General features: G+C 39.3%; 3 protein-coding genes across 4 annotated transcripts in view; 2 read left to right on the top strand and 1 right to left on the bottom strand.

The window, feature by feature from the left end:
• LOC112239338 (B-cell receptor CD22-like) overlaps positions 1 to 26311 on the top strand; it is a 43503-nt gene that overhangs the window by 3759 nt on the left and 13433 nt on the right. The window contains exons 1-2 of one of the 2 annotated variants that reach the window (XM_042314992.1): positions 8721 to 8918; positions 9675 to 9752. In XM_042314992.1, coding sequence (XP_042170926.1) covers positions 8882 to 8918; positions 9675 to 9752 — 115 coding nt within the window. In that variant the 5' untranslated portion in view covers positions 8721 to 8881. Of the gene's footprint in view, positions 1 to 8720; positions 8919 to 9674; positions 9753 to 26311 lie in introns of those variants that run through there. The other variant, XM_042314993.1, reaches the window with a different exon arrangement.
• LOC121844659 lies at positions 10619 to 13275 on the top strand. The gene is made up of 4 exons (XM_042314997.1): positions 10619 to 11056; positions 12235 to 12573; positions 12656 to 12903; positions 13158 to 13275. The coding sequence occupies exons 1-4, from the start codon at positions 10834 to 10836 to the stop codon at positions 13203 to 13205; spliced, it is 858 nt and encodes a 285-aa protein (XP_042170931.1). The 5' UTR covers positions 10619 to 10833; the 3' UTR covers positions 13206 to 13275.
• LOC121844660 (B-cell receptor CD22-like) lies at positions 23883 to 25785 on the bottom strand. The gene is made up of 3 exons (XM_042314998.1): positions 25709 to 25785; positions 24468 to 24668; positions 23883 to 24175 (listed from the first exon to the last, which is right to left on the bottom strand). Exons 1-3 carry the CDS (start codon positions 25761 to 25763, stop codon positions 23898 to 23900), a joined length of 534 nt encoding a protein of 177 aa, XP_042170932.1. The 5' UTR covers positions 25764 to 25785; the 3' UTR covers positions 23883 to 23897.

A 26311-nucleotide genomic window follows, 5' to 3' on the forward strand; every position in this document is an offset into this window, starting at 1 on the left:
AGACACATTACATAGATACAGACACTTTACAGAGATACAGACACATTACAGAGATACAGACACATTACAGAGATACAGACACATTACAGAGATACAGACACATTAGAGATACAGACACATTACAGAGATACAGACACATTACAGAGATACAGACACATTACAGAGATACAGACACATTACAGAGATACAGACACATTACATAGATACAGACACATTACAGAGATAGACACATTAGAGATACAGACACATTACATAGATACAGACACATTACAGAGATAGACACATTAGAGATACAGACACATTACAGAGATACAGACACATTACAGAGATACAGACACATTACAGAGATAGAGACACATTACAGAGATAGAGACACATTACAGAGATACAGACACATTAGAGATACAGACACATTACAGAGATACAGACACATTACAGAGATACAGACACATTGCAGAGATACAGACACATTACAGAGATACAGACACATTACAGAGATACAGACACATTACAGAGATACAGACACATTACATAGATACAGACACATTAGCGGTACAGACACATTACAGAGATACAAACACATAGATACAGACACATTACAGAGATAGACACATTAGAGAGATACAGACAAAAAAATACCCAACCTTCAAATATGTTTAAGTACAATTCTTACAAGCCTTTGGCTGCTCTGTAACTTATTCTTCAGATGTTTGGTGCTGCTGGTGAACCATGATGTGCAGCATAATCAAAGTGAGACTGTACTAGCGCATTTGCCAGAGTCTATAAGGTGTCTATAGTCAGGTTTCCATTCAATTTGCAATACATTTTCATTCAAATATTTTAGAATCTGCATAAAAATAGTCTGCACATTTTCCCATCATTGTTGTGTTTCTATAAAATAGATTGTTGCAGATAAAAGTCCATCTCATTTTCCCATCATTGTTGTGTTTCTATAAAATAGATTGTTGCAGATAAAAGTCCATCTCATTTTCCCATCATTGTTGTGTTTCTATAAAATAGATTGTTGCAGATAAAAGTCCATCTCATTTTCCCATCATTGTTGTGTTTCTATAAAATAGATTGTTGCAGATAAAAGTCCATCTCATTTTCCCATCATTGTTGTGTTTCTATAAAATAGTCCATCTCATTTTCCCATCATTGTTGTGCAGATAAAAGTCCATCACATTTTCCCATCATTGTTGTGTTTCTATAAAATAGATTGTTGCAGATAAAAGTCCATCTCATTTTCCCATCATTGTTGTGTTTCTATAAAATAGATTGTTGCAGATAAAAGTCCATCTCATTTTCCCATCATTGTTGTGTTTCTATAAAATAGATTGTTGCAGATAAAAGTCCATCTCATTTTCAACTCTAGAAATATTTACAGGCCTTCTGATTTGTCACAAATAAATGTTGCGTTATATATTGAATGTGTCAACTCTGTTATTGGCATGTGCACTCTAGCCAACAGCTTGCAGAGACAGTGCAGGTGTAGCCTACATGATGAGATTATTCTGGACAAACAGTGTAAGATTAATTTTATTTGTTAAACTGCAGCCAATCATCATGTGACCAGAATAAGAACCTCAATATTTATTGAAAGGAGCATCAAGCTCATCACTGTGCACTTTCACCACCCTGTGAAGTCCATAATGTATTCCATCTGTAGCCTAATAACCTGCATGCTGTCCCATGATGTTGCGCCATTTTATATCCAACACACTTTATTCGCATAAAAAGGTTGGATGGAAGCCGGGTTCATGTCAGGCCATTTTGAGGATTCTGGAATGACATTTTGGATGAACGTGCGCATGCCTAAAGGAGACGTTTGAAGTTGCCTAATCAGATTAAAACATTGTGACTGGTTGTGTTTATGCCACATATACAAGGTAATACATTTTAAATGATTATTTAGGCTATACTGAAGCCTTACGTCTAATGTACGAGAGGAATAGTCGCTCGGACTGGAGAGGAGGCAGATCCTGTTAAGCTTTCCTGAATAACTGGGTCTGCCGGGAGAATATATGGCCACATTATCATAGGAGGACTTGGGAGAATGATGCTCTGAAACAGACAGGGCATCTCAGTATCAGAACTAAAAACACAGCCATACTGGCCTGCTACTGTGCCTTCCTAGACCTTAAACTGTTGTAGACCCACAACTGATCCAAATGGAATGAAACATACAAATCACAGGGCTTTTGCACCGTTATTGATGATATTTCACTACAGAGTATCATTTTGTACTCACTTAAAAACAACATTGCAACTATTCATTGCATTGTTGTTTGGTAGTCTAGTCTAGGTAGGATCATTGCATTGTTGTTTGGTAGTCTAGTCTAGGTAGGATCATTGCATTGTTGTTTGGTAGTCTAGTGTAGGTAGGATCATTGCATTGTTGTTTGGTAGTCTAGTGTAGGTAGGATCATTGCATTGTTGTTTGGTAGTCTAGTGTAGGTAGGATCATTGCATTGTTGTTTGGTAGTCTAGTCTAGGTAGGATCATTGCATTGTTGTTTGGTAGTCTAGTCTAGGTAGGATCATTGCATTGTTGTTTGGTAGTCTAGTGTAGGTAGGATCATTGCATTGTTGTTTGGTAGTCTAGTCTAGGTAGGATCATTGCATTGTTGTTTGGTAGTCTAGTGTAGGTAGGATCATTGCATTGTTGTTTGGTAGTCTAGTCTAGGTAGGATCATTGCATTGTTGTTTGGTAGTCTAGTCTAGGTAGGATCGCATTCCTGTTAAACAAGATCATTGGAGGGTTTTTAAACTGTGTGTTTCAGTTCATTCTCGCGCAATGATCATTGCTCTTGTCAGCTTTACTAGTCGTGTGAATTCATAGTGAAAATATTATCATTGCATTGTTGTTTGGTAGTCTAGTCTAGGTAGGATCATTGCATTTTGTTTGATTTTATGTGTAGGTATGATTGCTAATTAGCCTGGTAGTTACAGATCTGGACAAACAATTGCATACCACTATTGTCACTATGAATGAGGAACAGGGCAGGTTTGGTGGTTAGACTGGTAGACTATCATTGACCTGTGGTAGGTAGACTATACTGAACTTAGGTAGATTAAACTGACCTGTGGTAGGTAGGACTCATTGACCTGTGGTTGTTTGACTATACTGACCTGTGGTAGGTAGACTATATTGACCTGTGGTTGGTAGACTATACTGACCTAGGTAGGTAGACTATATTAACCTGTGTTAGGTAGACTATACTGACCTGTGGTAGGATAGACTATACTGACCTGTTTGGTAGGTAGACTATAGGATCAACCTGTTGCTTGGTAGACTATACTGACCTGTGGTAGGTAGACATTGACCTGTTGTTAGGTAGACTATCTAACCTGTCTAGGTAGATCATTGCATTGTGTTAGTTAGTCTATATTAACCTGTGGTAGGTAGACTATACTGACACTAGGTAGGTAGACTAAACAAGACATTGATAGGTTTTTAAATGTGTCTCATGTTAACCTGATGCACCTGGTAGACTATACTGCTGGTAGGTCAGACTATTACTGACCTTTGTTAGGTAGATTATATTGAAAATGTGGTAGCTTTGAATGATTTTATGTGTGGTATGATTATACTGACCTATTACAGACTATACAAACCTGTGCAGGTAGACTATACTGACCTATGAAGGGAACAGATTGACCTGTGGTAGGTAGACTTACTGACCTGTGGTAGGTAGACTATATTAACCTGTGGTAGGTAGACTATACTGACCTGTGGTAGGTAGACTATACTGACCTGTGGTAGGTAGACTATATTAACCTGTGCTAGGTAGACTATACTGACCTGTGGTAGGTAGACTATACTGACCTGTGGTAGGTAGACTATATTAACCTGTGCTAGGTAGACTATACGGACCTGTGGTAGTTAGTCTATATTAACCTGTGGTAGGTAGACTATACTGACCTGTGGTAGGTAGACTATACTGACCTGTGATAGGTAGACTATATTAACCTGTGCTAGGTAGACTATACTGCCCGGTGGTAGGTAGACTATACTGACCTGTGGTAGGTAGACTATATTAACCTGTGGTAGGTAGATTATACTGACCTGTGGTAGGTAGACTATACTGACCTGTGATAGGTAGACTATATTAACCTGTGCTAGGTAGACTATACTGACCTGTGGTAGGTAGACTATACTGACCTGTGATAGGTAGACTATATTAACCTGTGCTAGGTAGACTATACTGACCGGTGGTAGGTAGATTATACTGACCTGTGGTAGGTAGACTATATTAACCTGTGGTAGGTAGACTATACTGACCTGTGGTAGGTAGACTATACTGACCTGTGATAGGTAGACTATATTAACCTGTGATAGGTAGACTATATTAACCTGTGGTAGGTAGACTATACTGACCTGTGGTAGGTAGACTATATTAACCTGTGGTAGGTAGACTATACTGACCTGTGGTAGGTAGACTATATTAACCTGTGGTAGGTAGACTATGCATGTGTAAAAGCGTAGTGTATAATGGAAATACCAAAACACCTTGATATAGTGGAAGCCATGCAAGAAGATGAGGACATTTAGCTAGCATGGAAGAAATTAGAGTAAAACCTGCAAAATAGCGAATGTAAACCAGAGAAACAACACAATACCCTCCCCTGTGGCCAATACAAAAACACAAAACCCTCCCCAAAGCAATAACAAAAAGTTTGACAACCCTCCCTTATTTTGGGGCCCCTCAGTATATTGCGATCTGTAGGATAACATGAGTGAAGGAAATTAAGAAATGTATTAAAATGTTGGAAATGAACGCTGAAATTAAACTATTAACTATGCAAATGAGTGAAAGCAGTGTGCACTAGTTAGGGATAGGCGGGACGCAAATGTCTCAACTGGCCAATTGCCAGGGAAAATGCAGAGCGCCAGATTCATATAAAATACAATAAAATCAAACTTTCATTAAATCACACATGTAAGATACTCAATTAAAGCTACACTCGTTGTGAATCCAGCCAACATGTCAGATTTTAAAAAGGCTTTTCGGCAGAAGCATAAGAAGCTATTATCTGATAGCCTGCACCATCTGCACCATCTGCACCATCTGCACCATCTGCACCATCTGCACCAGCAGTAAACAAAGGAGGTAGCATATTTCAACCCTGCAGGCACTACACAAAACGCAGAAATAAAATATAAAACATGCATTACCTTTGACGAGCTTCTTTTGTTGGCACTCCAATATGTCCCATAAACATCACAAATGGTCCTTTTGTTCGATTAATTCCGTCCATATATATCCAAAATGTCTATTTATAAAGCGCGTTTGATCCAGAAAAAAACAGCTTACATAAAACGCAATGTCACTACTAAATATTTCAAAAGTTGCCGATGAACTTTGCCAAAATATTTCAAACTACTTTTGTTATACAACTTTAGGTATTTTTTAAACGTTAATAATCGATAAAATTGTAGACGGGGAAATCTGTGTTCAATAAAGGAAAGAAAACAAACCAGCGCCACTTTTCACGTATTGTGCAAATCACAAAAGTGTTCCCAGTTCCTAGCTGGCCTACTTCTTCATTGCACAAAGGAATAACCTCAACCAAATTCCAAAGATTGGAGACATCCAGTGGAAGCGGTAGGCACTGAAAAAGGGTCCCTAAGAAATATCCCTTGGCAATAACAAGTTCAGGGAAGAGAGAGAGGCAAAAAACAAAAACAAATTCTGAACAGTTAGTCCTCGGGGTTTTGCCTGCTACATAAGTTATGTTATACTCACAGACATGATACAAACAGTTTTAGAAACTTTAGCGTGTTTTCTATCCAAATCTATGAATAATATGCATATCTTATATTCTTGGCATGAGTAGCAGGAAGTTGAAATTGGGCACGCTATTTATCCAAAAGTGAAAATTCTGCCCCCTAGGAAATAGAAGCCTGGCTCAAATAGAAGCCTGTCTGTAAAAAAGCGCCTGTGTTTCTAAGTAATTTAACGGTAGGCAAATAAACACCCAGACTAATTGAAGATTTACGGTAGGCCAGGCTTCACAAGCTATAGTAGCATGGCACACCTTGATCTGTTATCGCTCGATCTGTCCCTTAGTCTGGCTTAATTCTGATACCATTGTGTTGCGTGACTGTTTCAGTGGTACTGGGTCAGGATGGCTGGAGTGTGACTTACACCACTCAGAGTATCTGTACCTTCAAGGAGTCAACAGTAAAGCTGTCTTGCTCTTACACATGTCCCAGTGGTACAGTCACAACAGCCTTCTGGTACACTGAATCGGGGACTGGTAAAGAACCTGAAGATCTAGGTCAGGACCCAGTGTATGCAGGTCATCTGGAGTATCATGGGGATAAGAAGAATGGTCACACACTGAGGATCACAGACTTGAGAGAGAGTGACTCTGCTGAGTACAAGTTCAGATTTATGATAACAGGCTACATTAGACTATATATGGATAACAGGCTACATTAGACTATATATGATAACAGGCTACATTAGACGATATATGATAACAGGCTACATTAGACTATTTATGGATAACAGGCTACATTAAACTGTATATGGACATGCTACATTAGACTATATATGGATAACAGGCTACATTAGACTATATATGGATAACAGGCTACATTAGACTATATATGGATAACAGACCACATTAGACTATATATTGATAACAGGCTACATTAGACTATATATGGATAACAGGCTACATTAGACTATATATGATAACAGGCTACATTAGACTATATATGGATAACAGGCTACATTAGACTATATATGGATAACAGGCTACATTAAACTGTATATGGACATGCTACATTAGAGTATATATGGATAACAGGCTACATTAGACTATATATGGATAACAGGCTACATTAGACTATATATGGATAACAGGCTACATTAGACTATATATGATAACAGGCTACATTAGCCTATATATGATAACAGGCTACATTAGACTATATATGATAACAGGCTACATTAGACTATATATGGATAACAGGCTACATTAGACTATATATGATAACAGGCTACATTAGACTATACAGTATATAGACAGAAGCAGTCAATACAGCAGACTATGATGTCAACAATATATAATAATATGATTGTGGTATGTTGTCATACAGTGTTTGTGTGATGAAATGTGACTTTGTCAAGTAGCCAGTGTTGTTTCCCCACTCTATCTGATTCATTTCCAGTTTGTAGTGTTGTTGATAGCCCGACAATGCAGTAATAACCAACAAGTAATCTAAACTAAACAATTAAACAACTAAACTAACAATTCCAAAACTACTGTCTTATACACAGTGTAAGGGGATAAAGAATATGTACATAAGGATATATGAATGAGTGATGGTACAGAGCAGCATAGGCAAGATACAGTAGATGGTATCGGGTACAGTATATACATATGAGATGATTATGTAAACAAAGTGGCATAGTTAAAGTGGCTAGTGATACATGTATTACATAAGGATGCAGTCGATGATATAGAGTACAGTATATACGTATGCATATGAGATTAATAATGTAGGGTAAGTAACATTATATAGGGTAGCATTGTTTAAAGTGGCTAGTGATATATTTACATCATTTCCCATCAATTCCCATTATTAAAGTGGCTGGAGTTGAGTCAGTGTCAGTGTGTTGGCAGCAGCCACTCAATGTTAGTGGTGGCTGTTTAACAGTCTGATGGCCTTGAGATAGAAGCTGTTTTTCAGTCTCTCGGTCCCAGCTTTGATGCACCTGTACTGACCTCGCCTTCTGGATGATAGCGGGGTGAACAGGCAGTGGCTCGGGTGGTTGATGTCCTTGATGATCTTTATGGCCTTCCTGTAACATCGGGTGGTGTAGGTGTCCTGGAGGGCAGGTAGTTTGCCCCCGGTGATGCGTTGTGCAGACCTCACTACCCTCTGGAGAGCCTTACGGTTGAGGGCGGAGCAGTTGCCGTACCAGGCGGTGATACAGCCCGCCAGGATGCTCTCGATTGTGCATCTGTAGAAGTTTGTGAGTGCTTTTGGTGACAAGCCGAATTTCTTCAGCCTCCTGAGGTTGAAGAGGCGCTGCTGCGCCTTCTTCACGATGCTGTCTGTGTGAGTGGACCAATTCAGTTTGTCTGTGATGTGTATGCCGAGGAACTTAAAACTTGCTACCCTCTCCACTACTCTTCCATCGATGTGGATAGGGGGGTGTTCCCTCTGCTGTTTCCTGAAGTCCACAATCATCTCCTTAGTTTTGTTGACGTTGAGTGTGAGGTTATTTTCCAGATACCACACTCCGAGGGCCCTCACCTCCTCCCTGTAGGCCGTCTCGTCGTTGTTGGTAATCAAGCCTACCACTGTTGTGTCGTCCGCAAACTTGATGATTGAGTTGGAGGCGTGCATGGCCACGCAGTCGTGGGTGAACAGGGAGTACAGGAGAGGGCTCAGAACGCACCCTTGTGGGGCCCCAGTGGAACACTGGAACCTTCAGTACCACTTTGATGCAGCTGATGAGGAGTGTAAATCGAATGTGTTTGTAGAATAGAATGAATGACATCATGGACCTGACCAAATGGAACTTTGACCTGTTCCATGTAGAACTCAGAGGGACAAGGCAAGACATTCTAATGTATTATAAACATTCCATATAGAATCGTGAACATATTGTTGACATGATTCTGTATTAAAATAAAAGTGGAAATGGGGGACATTTTGTCCATTTTAGAAATGTATATCCACTCTAATACAGTCATCTTTCTTTTCTGACTTGCTGTTCTACATGTCATGCATATTAATGACTTAAAGGAAGGAGAGGACAGTTTTGCATCAGCTACTTGTGTTCTGACTACTATAAATATGTATCAACCACAGAACTGACACTTACTAACAGTTCCCACACACTACCAGTAAGTTAATGCACTGTACAAGACCTCTCCCCTTCACTTCACTCTGTAAGTACTGTAATTACAATAAAATATATAGTTTTGAGTTATTTTTTTTTAGTAATAAGTCATATACTTGAGGGTAATGTATCATTTTACTTGTTGTTATGTTTTGAGCTGTGTTTTGGTTGTTACATCAGGGCCAGTATTCATAAAGTGTCTCAGTGTAGGAGTGTTGATCTATGTAGGGATGAGATGATTAACCAGGGTAAAAAAGACATACAAATTAACACTGCTGTGTGTATGTGTGTGTGTGTCTGTTTGATGGTTAGTCTTTAGGCTGCTGTACAGCTTGACGGACCATAGAACATTGATCCTCCTATATCTGGGGTTCTGAACTATCAATGTAGAAATATGTGTTTTACAGTAATACACATTTGTTCAATAAGTGATTGTTGTTGTTAATGATGATGATGATGATGATGATGATGATGATGATGATGATGATGGTGGTGGTGGTGGTGGTGGTGGTGATGATGACTTTATTGTATTGTAAATTATTTTTGCATCATACATCATGTCAGGTTAAATAGACAGATGCAGACAGACATGCAACACGTCACACACATTACATACATAGTGAAATAGACTTACAGACAGACAGTATTCACATAGACAACCATATAGCACAATACAACACAACACAATATGAGCCTGGTTCATTTTCAGTAATGAGGCCCTGGACCCCATTTACAGTTTCTACTTCAATGTATCAGGTGGAGTTATTCACCAGCTATAGAGTGAGTTGTTGTTTATGTTTCTAAGACTGCAGGGTGGGAGATGCAACAATGGTCTTGAGAACAGCAGGAAGTGTGTTGGTGGTCTTTCTCTGGTCTGTAGCAGGTATGGTCTCATTCTTATCTTTAAGTTGCCCAGTTTGTCAAACTACAGATATTTCTAAAAGCATAACCATTTTTATGTTCTACTGTCGACACATTTGGCGTCTCCACTTCCCTTTAAACAGTTGTCTTTCACACCTCACTGAGTGAAGCTTATCTGTGGTTTCCATTCACACTCAACCAAAGAATATCTATGTCTCAACTCAGCAACTATGGAACAAAGTGTTAGTGTGAGTCAAAAGACCTTGAACTTAATGTAACGTCCTTGTGATGTCTAACTGTGTTTCAGTGGTACTGGGTCAGAATGGCTGGAGTGTTACATACTCCACTCAGAGTATCTGTACCTTGAAGGGGTCAACAGTGGATCTGTCCTGCTTTATCAGATATCCCAGTTGGCATAAAGTCAAAACAACCTTCTGGTTCACCAAAAAGTATGATGTGGAGAATTATGTAAATCTGAGAAATGACCCAAACTACAAAGGTCGTGTGATGTACCGTAGTGATAAGACGAATGGCCACATCCTGACAATCACAGACCTGAGAGAGAGGGACTCAGCTGAGTACAAATTCAGATTTATAACAGATCAGACTGGAGAGAAATATTCTGGCTATCCTGGAGTCACCCTGTCTGTTACAGGTACAGTGATATTATATACAGTGTTGATCTGTTTAATCACTCTGTCTGTTACAGGTACAGTGATATTATATATAGTGTTGATCTGTTTAATCACTGTCTGTTACAGGTACAGTGATATTATATATAGTGTTGATCTGTTTAATCACTCTGTCTGTTACAGGTACAGTGATATTATATATAGTGTTGATCTGTTTAATCACTCTGTCTGTTACAGGTACAGTGATATTATATATCGTGTTGATCTGTTTAATCACTCTGTCTGTTACAGGTACAGTGATATTATATATAGTGTTGATCTGTTTAAGTGGTTCTGGAAAATTGTCTTGATTTGTACAGAAATAATATAATTAATATGAATGTATGGTATAATAGGAATGTCTGAATTGATGATTTGAGAACGTCCACTCCTGCCTCATTTGAACTAGACAACAGGTCATTGAGGGTTTTAATGTTGTTATCTACTCCAGAACTGCAGGTGAAGGTGACCACTACATGGTGGTCAACTACACTGACCTGTAGCACCACCTGTACTCTGACTGGTAACCCCACCTACACCTGGTACAGGAACAGTAAGATTGTACAAGGGGCCTCCTCCCCCTCATACACAGTCTACTTTAAAACTGAAGACAGCTTCTACTGTGCTGCAAAAGGCATCAATTCTAATGCAGTTTGTGAGTGTGACTAATACACTTTTAAAGTCTGTCAAAATCATCCAATACATCATTGGTCAGTGTTGATGTTTAGTGAAACAGACATGAGATAGAGCTACTATTCCATTTAGATTAATGGTGGTTGATGTTTAGTGAAACAGACATGAGGTAGAGCTACTATTCCATTTAGATTAATGGTGGTTGATGTTTAGTGAAACAGACATGAGATAGAGCTACTATTCCATTTAGATTAATGGTGGTTGATGTTTAGTGAAACAGACATGAGATAGAGCTACTATTCCATTTAGATTAATGGTGGTTGATGTTTAGTGAAACAGACATGAGATAGAGCTACTATTCCATTTAGATTAATGGTGGTTGATGTTTAGTGAAACAGACATGAGATAGAGCTACTATTCCATTTAGATTAATGGTTGTTGATGTTTAGTGAAACAGACATGAGATAGAGCTACTATTCCATTTAGATTAATGGTGGTTGATGTTTAGTGAAACAGACATGAGATAGAGCTACTATTCCATTTAGATTAATGGTTGTTGATGTTTAGTGAAACAGACATGAGATAGAGCTACTATTCCATTTAGATTAATGGTTGTTGATGTTTAGTGAAACAGACATGAGGTAGAGCACTATTCCATTTAGATTAATGGTGGTTGATGTTTAGTGAAACAGACATGAGATAGAGCTACTATTCCATTTAGATTAATGGTGGTTGATGTTTAGTGAAACAGACATGAGATAGAGCTACTATTTAATATAGATTAATGGTTGTTGATGTTTAGTGAAACAGACATGAGATAGAGCTACTATTCCATTTAGATTAATGGTGGTTGATGTTTAGTGAAACAGACATGAGATAGAGCTACTATTCCATTTAGATTAATGGTGGTTGATGTTTAGTGAAACAGACATGAGATAGAGCTACTATTCCATTTAGATTAATGGTGGTTGATGTTTAGTGAAACAGACATGAGATAGAGCTACTATTCCATTTAGATTAATGGTGGTTGATGTTTAGTGAAACAGACATGAGGTAGAGCTACTATTCCATTTAGATTAATGGTGGTTGATGTTTAGTGAAACAGACATGAGATAGAGCTACTATTCCATTTAGATTCATGGTTGTTGATTTTACAGTTCTAAATACTGACACCATTTGAAAAATGTACTTGTGTTTCAGCTGTTGAGGGTCACAGTTATTTCCACGTGACTTACACCCATCAGAGGATCTGTACCTTGAAGGGGACATCAGTGGACATATCCTGCTCTTATACTTATCCCAGTGGTCATACAGTCTCTGAAATAAACTGGTATACAAAAGGAAAACTTAATGAGGCGTCTCAAATCCTGAGCCCGGGGTATGGAGGTCGTGTGGAGTACCTTGGAAATATGCAGAGTGACTCCATCCTGAGAATCACAGACCTGACAGAGGAGGACTCAGCTGAGTATAAGATTAGATTCAGAACAGATCAGACAACCTGGGAGCCCACCTTCCCTGGAACAACTCTGACTGTCACAGGTAACACTACAGGTCACATCCTATCAATACTGCAAACGATTACTTAATGATGTACTCAGTGTTTTAATCCTCTTTCATTTAGGTCTGCAGGTGAAGGTGACTCCTGCCACTGTGACAGAGGGACAGAATGTGACACTGACCTGTAGCACCACCTGTACTCTGAGTGACATCTCCAACCCCACCTACATCTGGTACAAGAGTGGACATGTAACCACAAAATCTACCAGTCTGTTCCTAAACCCAGTCAGCAGTGAGGATGCAGGCAGATACTCCTGTTCTGTAGAAGGACATGAGGATCTCCCTCTGCTGAAGAGACTCTCACTGTCACATGTGAGGATGTGTGATCCATCTCCAGTTGTTTTCTTTTCGTAACATCTTCTCTCATCTATTATATCCATTATTTCAATCTATGTCCCAGTTCGATGATTGTACTCATCTCATTACTGTAGTAACTACAAGTACTTCACAAACACTGTATTGTTACATTAATGTCTAAGTTCCACATATTTATATTCATATTTAATTTATTTTAATCATATGTCCAAGTTCTATGTATGAACAATGTGTTACATATTGTCCACCAGACGGCCCAAAGAACACCTCAGTGTCAGTCAGTCCCTCTGGTGAAATAGTGGAGGGCAGTTCAGTGACTCTGACCTGCAGCAGTGATGCCAACCCACCTGTGGACAAATACACCTGGTACAAGAAGAACGTAACCTCACCAAAAGCATCAGGACAGAGGTACAGCATCACTGACATCATCTCTGAGGACAGAGGAGAATATTACTGTGAGGCCCAGAATAGAAGAGGATCTATGAACTCTACAGCTCTGATGATCATTGTAGCAGGTAAAGTTACATCTTCAATACTTCAATACAAAACTACATGTTTCAATCTAATCTTAATCATTATACTCTGACTAATTACACCTTAGTTTACACTGGGTTATAAGAACCCTTAACAAGTATTGTATTACTGTCCTGTATTATAGTTCATTTGTAGTTCATTATATCATGTCATGTACTCAAATCATCCATGTTGTATCATAGGGAAACCAACCTCCTTTATGACTGCAGCTGTAGGAAGCATAGTGGTTGTTCTGGTTCTCATCCTCTGTCTCTCTGGCTTCATGTGGTTCAGGTGAGTGAAGTGAAAACACATTTTTCAGTTTTATTATTTAGCTTAGTAACATTGATTGATTCATTCATTAATGTGTAAAACAGGAAGAAGGCCTCCAAATCCACCTCTGACACAAGAGACACATCAGAGAATGTACAGGTGAGTCTGTTGGAAACAGAGAATGTACAGGTGAGTCTGTTGGAAACAGAGAATGTACAGGTGAGTCTGTTGGAAACAGAGAATGTACAGGTGAGTCTGTTGGAAACACAGGTGAGTCTGTTGAAACAGAGAATGTACAGGTGAGTCTGTTGGTAACAGAGAATGTACAGGTGAGTCTGTTGGAAACAGAGAAACAGGTGAGTCTGTTGGAAACAGAGAATGACTGTCTGTTGGAAACAGAGAATGTACAGGTGAGTCTGTTGGAAACAGAGAATGCACCAGAAGGTGACTATTGCTTTGTGGAACATTTCTACTCCTTATGTTGTCTGTCCTCTCTTTCTCCATCAGGGAGACTCTAGTCCAGTGTATGACAACATCTCAGGCATGGCCATGACCTCTACTGCAGCACAGACAGAGTCCACAGACAACCAGGATTATGTTCACTATGCCAGCGTCCACTTCTCTGGCTCCAAAAACCAGGAAGTGCCTCTATACTCCACCGTCCAGCTGCCTCAGCCCCAGATTCAGGACGAGGATGTCCAGTATGCTGCTGTGAAATTCAGCCGCCCCAGTGCTGCCACCCGGTGAATATTTTCTGCCATTACAACAGAGTCAATACTAGAACACTGAACTCACAGACATCATCAAGGGCATTCATATGCTGCTGTTTATTGGAAGAGTAGACAATGTCATCAATAAGCAAAACAGTTGACCCCCTAGTGACAACTCATTGTTCCCTGAGATCTCCCTCCATCAATAGCTGAAGCACAGGGGGATGGTGGCACCTTAATTGGGGAGGATGGGCTTGTGGTAATTGCCGGAGCAGAATAAGTGGAATGGTATAAAATACATAAAACACATGGTTTCCATTCTATTTGCCTCGTTCCAGCCATTATTATGACCCGTTCTCACCTCAGCAACCTCCTTCAGGACAAAGTGCATTTCCTTGAACTCATGATATGGTGGAACAATGGACATTTGTTGCACTCAGGGTTGGGGTCAATTCCATTTCAATTTAGGAAAATTCCAATTCCAATTGTTCCTCATTGAAAAGCATTGAGAAAATATGACATTTCAGTTTACTTCCTGAATTGAAATGTGTTTTAGTTGTGTCTTTAGACTAAACTTTAGCAAAACAAATCTGCACAAGACTATACAGCTGCACTCTTATTGATTTGATGTATGACATTAACTTGGCGTTGATATCGAGACTGTCAAGTATGATATTATAACGCTTTTTAATCACTAATCTAAATGTGTTTCTTACTTTTTGTCAAATGTGATGAGTGGCCAGTGTTTGTTTATCCATGAGAAAAGGTTAATAAATGCTTTCACCCTCCATTGGTTCTCACGCTCTTCCATTTTGTCAAACAGTGAATGTGGCCTCCTATAAGTCACTGATATTTTAACAAATGTAAAACAATGACAGAGGTTCTGCCTATAGGGTTTATTTTAAAATAAGTTGAACAAAGAAGAAATGTCAGTTTGTTGACATGAGAGTATTATGATGATAGAACATATATAATTAATATCATGCAAATGAGCAAGCATTTCAGTTCTAGCATGATGTCACTGGTCCTCTTCTATACACCTGTGAAATGATCTTTCCGTACGGTGTACATTTGAGGACATCCCGACTCCTTATGACAAAAGTCGACTATGGGTCTCCATCCAATGGTTTCACTTTCGTTTGCATTACAAGCAAAAGCACAACTACACAAAAATGACATTATTAACTAAATGTATTATATCATCTAAAAATACATTCTGTGATTTAAAAAAAACACACGGCCACTTCGCCATCTGTTTTGGTAAAGAGCTGAGAATTCTGTCTGGAGAAATGTGACACACACACACACAAACACACACAAGCAAGTAATGTCATGGTATTGTGGTATTGTGAATTCTATATTGCAAATGTGAAATATTAGATTCATGATGTAATAATGTATTATATGATGTATTGTTTTATTGATGATTTTATTTGTATTATTTTATTTAACCTTTATTTAACCAGGTCGGCCAGTTGAGAACAAGTTCTCATTTACAACTGCGACCTGGCCAAGATAAAGCAAAGCAGTGCGACACAAACAACAACAGAGTTACACATGGAGTAAACAAGCGTAGTCAATAACACAATAGATATAATAGTACATGTGTTTAGTTAAGTTCAGAATTTTCAATTGTGTGTTAAAACATGATCAGTAGAGTACAGTATGCCAGTAATACCAAAATGCTTTTCTGCTGAAGGATAATGTTCACGTCAATGTATAACATTGTCAAGTATAACTGTTTGTGTGTTAATAATGTACTTTTATATATGTATCTGATTGTGAGATATGCTGTCACAGCGATAATTATTGGCACCCTTGATAAATATTAGTAAAAAATATAGTATAAAATAAATAGTACAAATACTGCATGCTGCAAAAGATGGGATGTACATTGTACATCTAGTTTCATATATAATACTTGTGCTTGCGATTTTAAGACCTCTGAGTAACAGATTGTTGTGGAGACATTTTGAAAATGGCCTAAAGTAAGAGTAAGAGTGATTGAGTTGATGCTTCATAAGAGATTTAGGAGTAGTATTAACATGAGACACAGTGATGGTGGGTTGTGTTTAGGAGTAGTATTAACATGAGACACAGTGATGGTGGGTTGTGTTTAGGAGTAGTATTAACATGAGACACAGTGATGGTGGGTTGTGTTTAGGAGTAGTATTAACATGAGACACAGTGATGGTGGGTTGTGTTTAGGAGTAGTATTAACATGAGACACAGTGATGGTGGGTTGTGTTTAGGAGTAGTATTAACATGAGACACAGTGATGGTGGGTTGTGTTTAGGAGTAGTATTAACATGAGACACAGTGATGGTGGGTTGTGTTTAGGAGTAGTATTAACATGAGACAGTGATGGTGGGTTGTGTTTTGGAGTAGTATTAACATGAGACACAGTGATGGTGGGTTGTGTTTAGGAGTAATATTAACATGAGACAGTGATGGTGGGTTGTGTTTAGGAGTAGTATTAACATGACACAGTGATGGTGGGTTGTGTTTAGGAGTAGTATTAACATGAGACAGTGATGGTGGTTTGTGTTTAGGAGTAGTATTAACATGAGACAGTGATGGTGGGTTGTGTTTAGGAGTAGTATTAACATGAGACACATTGATGGTGGGTTGTGTTTAGGAGTAGTATTAACATGAGACATAGTGACGTTGGGGTATCAGGAATCTGTATAAACACATTCGACTATACAGAATATGATTCCCTGTAGCTCCGCTGGTAGAGCAATTTTTGTATTCCTATTACTGCCCAAATGAATGAGGACATCATATGAGGACTGGAGGCTGCAGTAATGTTGAGATGCCAGTAGGGAGCGCTCTAGTCTAGAACACTGGAACATTCATTAACACTGATGCAGCTGATGAGGAGTGATGGTGGGTCACATTTCTCCTCTTTAAAAAATGTATGGCCCACTCCTCAAATGAAGAAATGCAACCCTCTTCTGAGAGGCTGTTTATGCATGTTAATGTCTTATCTCCCTGTTTAGAACTCACACTTACAGGAGGATACTTCTTGTTTCTCTGCACTGCCAGTAAGTGTTGTTGGTTCAGATCAGTTGTTCCCAAACTTTGTATAGTCCTGTACCCCTTCAAACATTCAACCTCCAGTTGTGTACCCCGTCTAGCACTCTCAAATATAGTTTTTTGCCATCATTGTAAGCCTGCCACACACACACACTATACGATACATTTATTAAATATCAAATCAAATCAAATCAAATCAAATCAAATTTTATTTGTCACATACACATGGTTAGCAGATGTTAATGCGAGTGTAGCGAAATGCTTGTGCTTCTAGTTCCGACAATGCAGTAATAACGAGCAAGTAATCTAACTAACAATTCCAAAAAAAAAAACTACTGTCATACACAGTGTAAGGGGATAAAGAATATGTACATAAGGATATATGAATGAGTGATGGTACAGAGCAGCATAGGCAAGATACGGTAGATGATATCGAGTACAGTTTATACATATGAGATAAGTATGTAAACCAAGTGGCATAGTTAAAGTGGCTAGTGATACATGTATTACATAAGGATGCAGTCGATGATATAGAGTACAGTATCAACGTATGCATATGAGATGAACAATGTAGGGTAAGTAACATTATATAAGGTAGCATTGTTTTAAGTGGCTAGTGATATATTTACATCATTTCCCATCAATTCCCATGATTAAAGTGGCTGGAGTAGAGTCAGTGTCATTGACAGTGTGTTGGCAGTAGCCACTCAATGTTAGTGGTGGCTGTTTAACAGTCTGATGGCCTTGAGATAGAAGCTGTTTTTCAGTCTCTCGGTCCCAGCTTTGATGCACCTGTACTGACCTCGCCTTCTGGATGGCAGCGGGGTGAACAGGCAGTGGCTCGGGTGTTTGATGTCCTTGATGATCTTTATGGCCTTCCTGTAGCATCGGGTGGTGTAGGTGTCCTGGAGGGCAGGTAGTTTGCCCCCGGTGATGCGTTGTGCAGACCTCACTACCCTCTGGAGAGCCTTACGGTTGAGGGCGGTGCAGTTGCCATACCAGGCGGTGATACAGCCCGCCAGGATGCTCTCGATTGTGCATCTGTAGAAGTTTGTGAGTGCTTTTGGTGACAAACCGAATTTCTTCAGCCTCCTGAGGTTGAAGAGGCGCTGCTGCGCCTTCCTCACGATGCTGTCTGTGTGAGTGGACCAATTCAGTTTGTCTGTGATGTGTATGCCGAGGAACTGAAAACTTGCTACCCTCTCCACTACTGTTCCATCGATGTGGATGGGGGTGTTCCCTCTGCTTTTTCCTGAAGTCCACAATCATCTCCTTAGTTTTGTTGACGTTGAGTGTGAGGTTATTTTCCTGACACCACACTCCGAGGGCCCTCACCTCCTCCCTGTAGGCCGTCTCGTCGTTGTTGGTAATCAAGCCTACCACTGTTGTGTCGTCCGCAAACTTGATGATTGAGTTGGAGGCGTGCATGGCCATGCAGTCGTGGGTGAACAGGGAGTACAGGAGAGGGCTCAGAACGCACCCTTGTGGGGCCCCAGTGTTGAGGATCAGCGGGGAGGAGATGTTGTTGCCTACCCTCACCACCTGGGGGCGGCCCGTCAGGAAGTCCAGTACCCAGTTGCACAGGGCGGGGTCGAGACATAACATAAGAATGAGTCTGAGTTTGTCACAACCTGGCTCGTGGGAAGTGACAAAGAGCTCTTATAGGACCAGGGCACAAAAGAATATATAATATTAGTGAATAATTTTGCTCATTATTTTGGCATCTTACATATAAAACCTTATTTGTTCATTGTGAGTAACACAACACAGGTTAATGAGAAGGGTGTGCTTGAAAGGATGCACATAACTCTGCAATGTTGGGTTGTATTGGAGAGAATCTCAGTCTTAAATCATTTTCCACACACAGTCTGTGCCTGTATTCAGTTTTCATGCTAGTGAGGGCTGAGAATCCACTCTCACATAGGTACAGTTGAAGTCGGAAGTTTACATACACTTAAGTTGGAGTCATTAAACTCGTTTTTCAACCACTCCACAAATTTCTTGTTAACAAACTGTAGTTTTGGCAAGTCAGTTAGGACATCTACTTAGTGCATGACACAAGTAACTTTTCCAACAATTGTTTGCAGACAGAATATTTCACGAACACCATCCCAACCGTGAAGCACAAGGGTGGCAGCATCATGTTGCTTTGCTGCATGAGGGACTGGTGCACTTCAGAAAATATATGGCATCATCAGGCAGGAAAATGATGTGGATATATTGAAGCAACATCTCAAGATGTTAGTCAGAAAGTTAAAGCTTGGTATCAAATGGGTCTTCCAAATGAAAAATGACGCCAAGTGGCTTAAGGACAACAACGTCAAGGTATTGGAGTGTCCATCACAAAGCCCTGACCTCAATCCTATAGAAAATGTGTGGGCAGAACTGAAAAAGCATGTACAAGCAAGGAGGCCTACAAACCTGACTCAGTTACACCAGCTCTGTCAGGAGAAATGGGACAAAATACACCCAACTTACAGTGGGAAGCTTGTGGAAGGCTACCCGAAACGTTTGACCCAAGTTAAACAATTTAAAGGCAATGCTACCAAATACTAATTGAGTGTATCTAAACTTCTGACCTACTGGGGATGTGATGAAAGATATAAAAGCTGAAATAAATCATTCTCTCTACTATTACTCTGACATTTCACATTCTTCAAATAAAGTGGTGATCCTAACTGTTCTAAAACAGGGAATTTTTTATAGGATTAAATGTCAGGAATTGTGAAAAACTGAGTTTAAATGTATTTGGTTAAGCTGTATGTAAACTTCTGAATTCAACTGTAGTCCATCCAGATCTTTGCCACCTAGGACATCTATTGGACCACTTAAATTTGAGTACACCTTCAATAGTCTAGGGAGCAACTGTTGTGGAGATTCTTAACAAAATATAACACTTACAAGAACTTGTGAATTAAATATAGGCTTTTAATACAAACATTTCAGAAGCCTAGATGGTCCACGGAACACACCCTTTTCCAGAGCTCTAGCTCTGATTTATACACATACAACATATGAGTCCATCCCACATGCAAATGAAATTATTTCCCTCAGTCCATCTGCCACCATTATATCCCAATCTGTGCATCCTGCTTGTTCAGCTCGATAACACCCATATCTGCTTTCAGTCAAGTTATAATGGTGACAGGACCTCTTCATGTCACAAAAATAATACATGCCCATCTTATGCTATGGGCCCCCTTACGTTCAGCCTGGTGTGTTCTTTGGTATGTGTGTCCTTATTAGGACTAGTAGACTGTGTCTCTTCTCTTCATGTCCTAAAAAGATATGCCCTGTGTCTATAGTCCATCAGTTGGTCATTTGGCTGACCCCCTCCTTTGTATGTCCCTATGACCAAGGTATGTCCAGCTGTCCTATGCTCTCATGGACTTACTTTGGCTTCCTGTCCTATACAATGCATTTTACCAGAATGGCAAATGCACTAAGCGTATCTTTCTCGTGGTACAGTATTAAGATTCTCCCTACATGTACATCTTTCTCCCACACTACATACCCATACCACACACATACGGACGCAGGCATCCACACGCACACACCCATACAATGTCTAATCTACCGGGAAAGAATCTGGCAAGGTCTCGCGTGCGTGCGTGCGTGCGTGCGTGTGTGTGTGTGTGTGCCTAGCCACTCAGGGTTATGTGGTTCAATGGCACCATCATGTGTCCAACAGGGAGAAATACAAGAAACGAGCTGAATGGTTATGTAGTTATGATTCAATGTAAATTAACAAAATATTCAATTTATTTGTTGTCTTTTTATTGTTTACATTTGAGCTTATTTTCAACATAATGCTTATACTGTATTCAATGTGTCTAAAATATGTAATAATGAATAATGTGATAATAAAACAAGGAATATCCTGACACTGAACAATATGGTATTACGTAATATAAAATATAAAATGACCAGTAATGACTGACAGCAATACAAAGTAAAATGTATTTTAACACATCAGGAACAACTTGAGATACAAATATTTAAAAGCTCTTGTCAATATAATTCATTTTTGTGTCACTAAGACAAGACATAACTTTGTTATAAAAATATGGAATTGGCAAAATCCCATAGAAAAAACAATACAATCAATAGATAGAAAACAGATAGTCTGTAATAGATAAATTGCAACATTGAGCCTGTAATCGAACCCACAAATGCTGATGCTCCAGATACTCAACTAATCTAAAGAAGGCCTGTTTTATTGCCTCTTTAAATCAGCAAGCACAACCATTTTCAGCTGTGCTAATATAATTGCAATATGATTTTCGAATGATCAATTAGCCTTTTAAAATGATAAACTTGGATTAGCTAACACAGTGTGCCATTGGCCTCTGCACACCTGTGTAGATATTCCACAAAAAAAAATCTGCCATTTTCAGCTACAATAGTCATTTAAAACATTAACAATGTCTACACTGCATTTCTGATCAATTTGATTATATTTTAATGGACAAAAAAAAAAATTCAAGAACATTTTAAGTGACCCCAAACTTTTGAACGATAGTGCACATACTGTATATCATTAGGAGAATAATCTAAATTCCAGCATTTTCTCAAAAGTTAAAGCTCATTGTCGCAAACCTTCTAGATTAGAAAGCATAATGATAGTAAGAGAATAGCATTGTGAGGCCTAGCTTTGGTTTGATGCTGTTGCTCTTCAGTCTAGGTTCTGTGGTGCTTCTCTTCAGTCTAGGTTCTGTGGTGCTTCTCTTCAGTCTAGGTTCTGTGGTGCTTCTCTTCAGTCTAGGTTCTGTGGTGCTTCTCTTCAGTCTAGGTTCTGTGGTGCTTCTCTTCATTTCTCATAAATGGAGAGCTAAGGATCTATTTGAGGGGCTGTGTCACTGGGGAGTCCCCTCACATTCTGAAAGAAGACACACTGAATGAGAACTTGACAAACTTGTCCCTATAACATTTATATGGACATGGACACAAAAACTGCATTATAAGAGACTTACTGCCAGGGTGTCATACTCTGGTGACCTGGTCTTCATGTTCAGAGCTGTGTACATGTCACTGTTAGGATCTGGATGGACACTCTGTGGAGAGACACAGAAACACAAATACTCAATACTGCATAAAACAAATATATTAATCAATTCACTTCCTGTCTGTTTCTGCTGTATTGGTATTGAAATAACTTTGGTTTTTGACATTTACCTGTGTGTCTGATGTGTCATCACTTCCTCCTGTGTGTCTCCTGTAATGAGGGACGGAGTGAGTTCTGCTCTCTACTGACCTCTAGTGGAAGTTGATATGTTACGAATAGAGTTCATGTAAATGGCTGTCTCACCTCTTCATATAGTAGTAGATGGTGACTAGAAGAGCTCCAACAGTCAGGACAGCCCCCACCCCCATCACAGGAACCCAGGGAAACACTGCTGTAGTATCATGAGATTCTAAATGCATGGTGGAGATATGACATAGAGGAAACCAGGGAAACACTGCTGTAGTATCATGAGATTCTAAATGCATGGTGGAGATATGACAGAAGAAACCAGGGAAACACTGCTGTCATATCATGAGGTTATAAATGCATGATGGAGATATGACAGAGGAAACCAGGGAAACACTGCTGTCATATCATGAGGTTATAAATGCATGATGGAGATATGACAGAGGAAACCAGGGAAACACTGCTGTCATATCATGAGGTTATAAATGCATGATGGAGATATGACAGAGGAAACCAGGGAAACACTGCTGTCATATCATGAGGTTATAAATGCATGATGGAGATATGACAGAGGAAACCAGGGAAACACTGCTGTCATATCATGAGGTTATAAATGCATGATGGAGATATGACAGAGGAAACCAGGGAAACACTGCTGTCATATCATGAGGTTATAAATGCATGATGGAGATATGACAGAGGAAACCAGGGAAACACTGCTGTCATATCATGAGGTTATAAATGCATGATGGAGATATGACAGAGGAAACCAGGGAAACACTGCTGTCATATCATGAGGTTATAAATGCATGATGGAGATATGACAGAGGAAACCAGGGAAACACTGCTGTCATATCATGAGGTTATAAATGCATGATGGAGATATGACAGAGGAAACCAGGGAAACACTGCTGTCATATCATGAGGTTATAAATGCATGATGGAGATATGACAGAGGAAACCAGGGAAACACTGCTGTCATATCATGAGGTTATAAATGCATGATGGAGATATGACAGAGGAAACCAGGGAAACACTGCTGTCATATCATGAGGTTATAAATGCATGATGGAGATATGACAGAGGAAACCAGGGAAACACTGCTGTCATATCATGAGGTTATAAATGCATGATGGAGATATAGGGGAAAACAAGGAAGAACAATATTTATTTAATTCTATGTCATACGGTAGGATAAGTGTCTCACATTGCTTACTATTATTTATTGTTGTTGACCTGTGTGATTGTCAATGAATAGATGAAGGTTAGGTGAACTTACACTGAACGTCCACAGACACAGAAGAAGAGATGAGACGTCCATATTTATTCTCAGCCTCACAGTAATATTCTCCTCTGTCCTCAGAGATGATGTTAGTGATGTTGTAACTCTGTCCTGATGCTTTTGGTGAGGTTACGTTCTTCTTGTACCAGGTGTATTTGTCCACAGGTGGGTTGGCATCACTGCTGCAGGTCAGAGTCACTGAACTGCCCTCCACTATTTCACCAGAGGGACTGACTGACACTGAGGTGTTCTTTGGGCCGTCTGGTGGACAATATGTAACACATTGTTCATACAGCTTTAGAACTTGGAACTTGGATTTATGATTAAAATAAATTAAATATGAATATAAATATGTATAACTTAGACATTAATGTAACAATACAGTGTTTGTGAAGTACTTGTAGTTACTACAGTAATGAGATGAGTACAATCAAGGAACTTGGACATAGATTGAAATAATAGATAGATTTCATATCTGTTCCACTGCACATCAACACTAACCAATGATTGGATGATTTTGAAAGACTTTAAAAAGTGTTTTAGTCACACTCACACACTGCAGGAGAATTTATGCCCTTTACAGCACAGTAGAAGCTGTCTTCAGTTTTAAAGTAGAATGTGTACGAGGGGGAGAACTCTTGTACAATCTTACTGTTCCTGTACCAGGTGTAGGTGGGGTTACCAGTCAGAGTACAGGTGGTGCTACAGGTCAGTGTAGTTGACCACCATGTAGTGGTCACCTTCACCTGCAGGTCTGGAGTAGATAACAACATTAAAACCCTCAATGACCTGTTCTCAAATCATCAATTCCGACGCATACTTTCACATTCATATTATTTCAATACAAATCAAGACAATTTTCCAGAACCAATTAAACAGTTCCACACCATATATAATATCACTGTACCTGTAACAGACAGAGTGATTAAACAGATCAACACTATATATAATATCACTGTACCTGTAACAGACAGAGTGATTAAACAGATCAACACTATATATAATATCACTGTACCTGTAACAGACAGAGTGATTAAACAGATCAACACTATATATAATATCACTGTACCTGTAACAGACAGAGTGATTAAACAGATCAACACTATATATAATATCACTGTACCTGTAACAGACAGAGTGATTAAACAGATCAACACTATATATAATATCACTGTACCTGTAACAGACAGAGTGATTAAACAGATCAACACTATATATAATATCACTGTACCTGTAACAGACAGAGTGATTAAACAGATCAACACTATATATAATATCACTGTACCTGTAACAGACAGAGTGATTAAACAGATCAACACTATATATAACATCACTGTACCTGTAACAGACAGAGTGATTAAACAGATCAACACTGTATATAATATCACTGTACCTGTAACAGACAGAGTAACTCCAGGATCACCAGCATAATTCCTCCAGTCTGATCTGTTATGAACAGAACAGATCCACTGATGACCCCTTCAAGGTACAGATACTCTGAGTGGTGTATGTCACACTCCAGCCATCCTGACCCAGTACCACTGAAACACAGTTAGACATCACAATGGTATCAGAATGAAGACAAGGTCTATTGGTTCACACTGACAGTAGGGTTTGTCTCCACTTTGTTGCTTTAGTTGCTGAGTCGAGTGTGAATGGAAACCACAGAAAACTATTTAAGTGAAGTTGATATGCTTAACAGAACACACCAGAATAACATTATGATTCTTAACCTTTCATAAGTGTTTGTAGATTATTAAACAGAGCAACTAAAAGATATGAATGAGACCATACCTGCTACAGACCAGAGAAAGACCACCAACACACTTCCTGCTGTTCTCAAGACCATTGTTGCATCTTCCACCTTGCAGTCTTAGAAACATAAACAACAACTCACTCTATAGCTGGTGAATAACTCCACCTGATACATTGAAGTATAAACTGTAAATGGGGTCCAGGGCCTCATTACTGAAAATGAACCAGGCTCATATTGTGTTGTATTGTGCTACAGACGTGGATCTTAATTTGATCACACTTTTGTTTTCGAGAATTTTCCTGCTTCCTGGAAATGCAAACTTGTAGTGTATTCAAGGTTTATAAAGGCTTCTAACTGTCAGGGATCCCTCCAGTACTGCTGCTCATTCTGTGCACCAGTTCTGGAAGCCTACGTCACTGGCTTTCTAGGCATCACTGAGCTGTCTAATTACACACACCTGGTTCCCATTTCCCCTGATTAGCAATTATATAAATGTGCCCTTTGTTCACCATTGTCTTGGTCAGGTATTGTTTCCATGTCTGTTGGTCTTGTGAGTACCTGTACTTTGTTGCGGTGGATTTCGTGCTGCGTGTTATTACGTGTTTCATCCTGTGTATTTATTAGAGGTTTAAAAAATAGCC

Source organism: Oncorhynchus tshawytscha, unplaced genomic scaffold, assembly GCF_018296145.1.
Source record: "Oncorhynchus tshawytscha isolate Ot180627B unplaced genomic scaffold, Otsh_v2.0 Un_contig_493_pilon_pilon, whole genome shotgun sequence".
In the NCBI taxonomy this organism is placed as follows: Eukaryota; Metazoa; Chordata; class Actinopteri; order Salmoniformes; family Salmonidae; genus Oncorhynchus; species Oncorhynchus tshawytscha.